The sequence below is a fragment of the Lathyrus oleraceus genome, chromosome 2 (genome assembly GCF_024323335.1).
Source record: "Lathyrus oleraceus cultivar Zhongwan6 chromosome 2, CAAS_Psat_ZW6_1.0, whole genome shotgun sequence".
In the NCBI taxonomy this organism is placed as follows: Eukaryota; Viridiplantae; Streptophyta; class Magnoliopsida; order Fabales; family Fabaceae; genus Lathyrus; species Lathyrus oleraceus.
Window position 1 is genome coordinate 401,396,495 of NC_066580.1, and position 1,749 is coordinate 401,398,243.

At 42.1% G+C, this 1,749-nt stretch overlaps 1 protein-coding gene across 1 annotated transcript; it reads left to right on the plus strand.

Annotated features, from left to right (window-relative positions):
• The first annotated feature begins 345 nt into the window (after nucleotides 1-345).
• LOC127123428 (uncharacterized) lies at nucleotides 346-903 on the plus strand. Its single transcript, XM_051053648.1, has one exon. It carries the CDS (start codon nucleotides 346-348, stop codon nucleotides 901-903), a length of 558 nt encoding a protein of 185 aa, XP_050909605.1.
• The last annotated feature ends 846 nt before the right edge of the window (nucleotides 904-1,749 follow it).

Below are 1,749 nucleotides of genomic sequence, written 5' to 3' on the forward strand. Positions count from 1 at the left end.
ATCAAGCCGTTAAGAAAAGATCAAGCCGTTAGGTGGAACGATGATTGCCAGAGTGCATTTGATAAAATCAAACAGTATCTGCAAGAACCACCAATCTTAGTGCCACCAGTTCCAGGAAGGCCTCTCATTATGTATTTGACAGTACTCGATGAATCCATGGGATGTGTACTAGGGCAACACGATGAGACGGGTAGAAAAGAGCATGTTATCTACTACCTGAGCAAGAAGTTTATAGAATGTGAAATCAGGTACTCCATGGTAGAAAAGACTTGTTGTGCATTAGCATGGGCTGCTCGTCGTCTGAGATAGTATATCATTTGTCACACAACAATGTTAATATCCAAGATGGATCCCATCAAGTACATCTTCGAGAAACCTGGATTAACTGGCAAAATTGCTCGCTGGAAAATGTTGTTATCAGAATATGACATTCAATATGTAACTCGGAAGGCCATTAAGGGTAGTGTGTTGTCAGAGTACCTTGCGCACCAGCCAGTGGAGGACTATCAATCGATGAGACTCAACTTCCCAGATGAAGACGTCATGTACCTAAGAGACTATGAGGTTCCAGGCCCGGAAGAAGGACCCGAACCAAGATCGCGATGGACCCTCGTGTTCGATGGTGCCTCAAATGCATTGGGTAACGGAATTGGGGCTGTTACAACATCTCCAAAGGATTTTCATCTTCCCTTCACGGCAAGGTTATGTTTCAAGTACACCAACAACATGGTGGAGTATGAAGCATGTATCTTGGGAATTGAAGCAGCTATCGACCTAAGAGTCAAGATTCTTGAGGTGTATGGAGACTCAACACTTGTCATCTATCAAATTAAAGGAGATTGGGAGACTCACCATCCCAATTTAATCCCATACCGAGAGCATGTCATGAAGCTAATCCCCTAATTTGAAAAGATTAATTTCCATCATATTCCTAGGGAGGAGAATCAGCTAGCCCATGCCTTCGCTACTCTGTCATCTATGTTCAAGGTCAAGTGGGCTAACAAATCACCTGTTATTACAATTCAACGTCTAGACGAGCCTGCACATTGCTTGGCTGTTGAAGCAGAAATAGATGGCAAGCCTTGGTTTTATGGCATCAAACGATATCTTGAGAAGCATGAGTATCCAAATGATGTAACCATCACAGATAAAAAGACATTAAGAAAGTTATCAGCCAATTTTTTCCTAAGTGGTGCTGTCCTATACAAAAGAAACTTTGATTTAGTTCTGCTCAGATGCGTGGATAGACACGAAGCCGACCTACTCATCAAAGAAATCCACGAAGGTTCTTTCGGCATTCATGCAAACGGATATGCAATGGCGAAGAAAATCCTTAGAGCTGGTTACTATTGGTTGACAATGGAAACAGATTGTTACCACTATGCTAGGAAATGCCACAAGTGCCAAATTTGAGCTGACAAGGTGCACGTACCACCTACTCCTCTGAATGTTTTATCAGCTTCATGGCCATTCTCAATGTGGGGCATAGACATGATTGGTATGATTGAGCCTAAAGCTGCAACTGGACATCGGTTCATTCTGGTTGCCATTGACTACTTCACTAAGTGGGTAGAAGCAGCTTCTTATCCCAATGTGACAAAGCAAGTCGTCACTCGGTTTATCAAGAAAGAGATAATTTGTCTCTACGGAACTCCTAGCAAGATTATCACTGATAATGGATCAAATCTGAATAGTAAGATGATGAAGGAGTTGTGCGAGAATTTCAAGATTGAACATCATAACTCATTA

What these genes read in the sequence shown, in the direction of transcription:
- LOC127123428 (XM_051053648.1), top strand. Translation starts at nt 346, where the DNA reads ATGGATCCCATCAAGTACATCTTCGAGAAACCTGGATTAACTGGCAAA.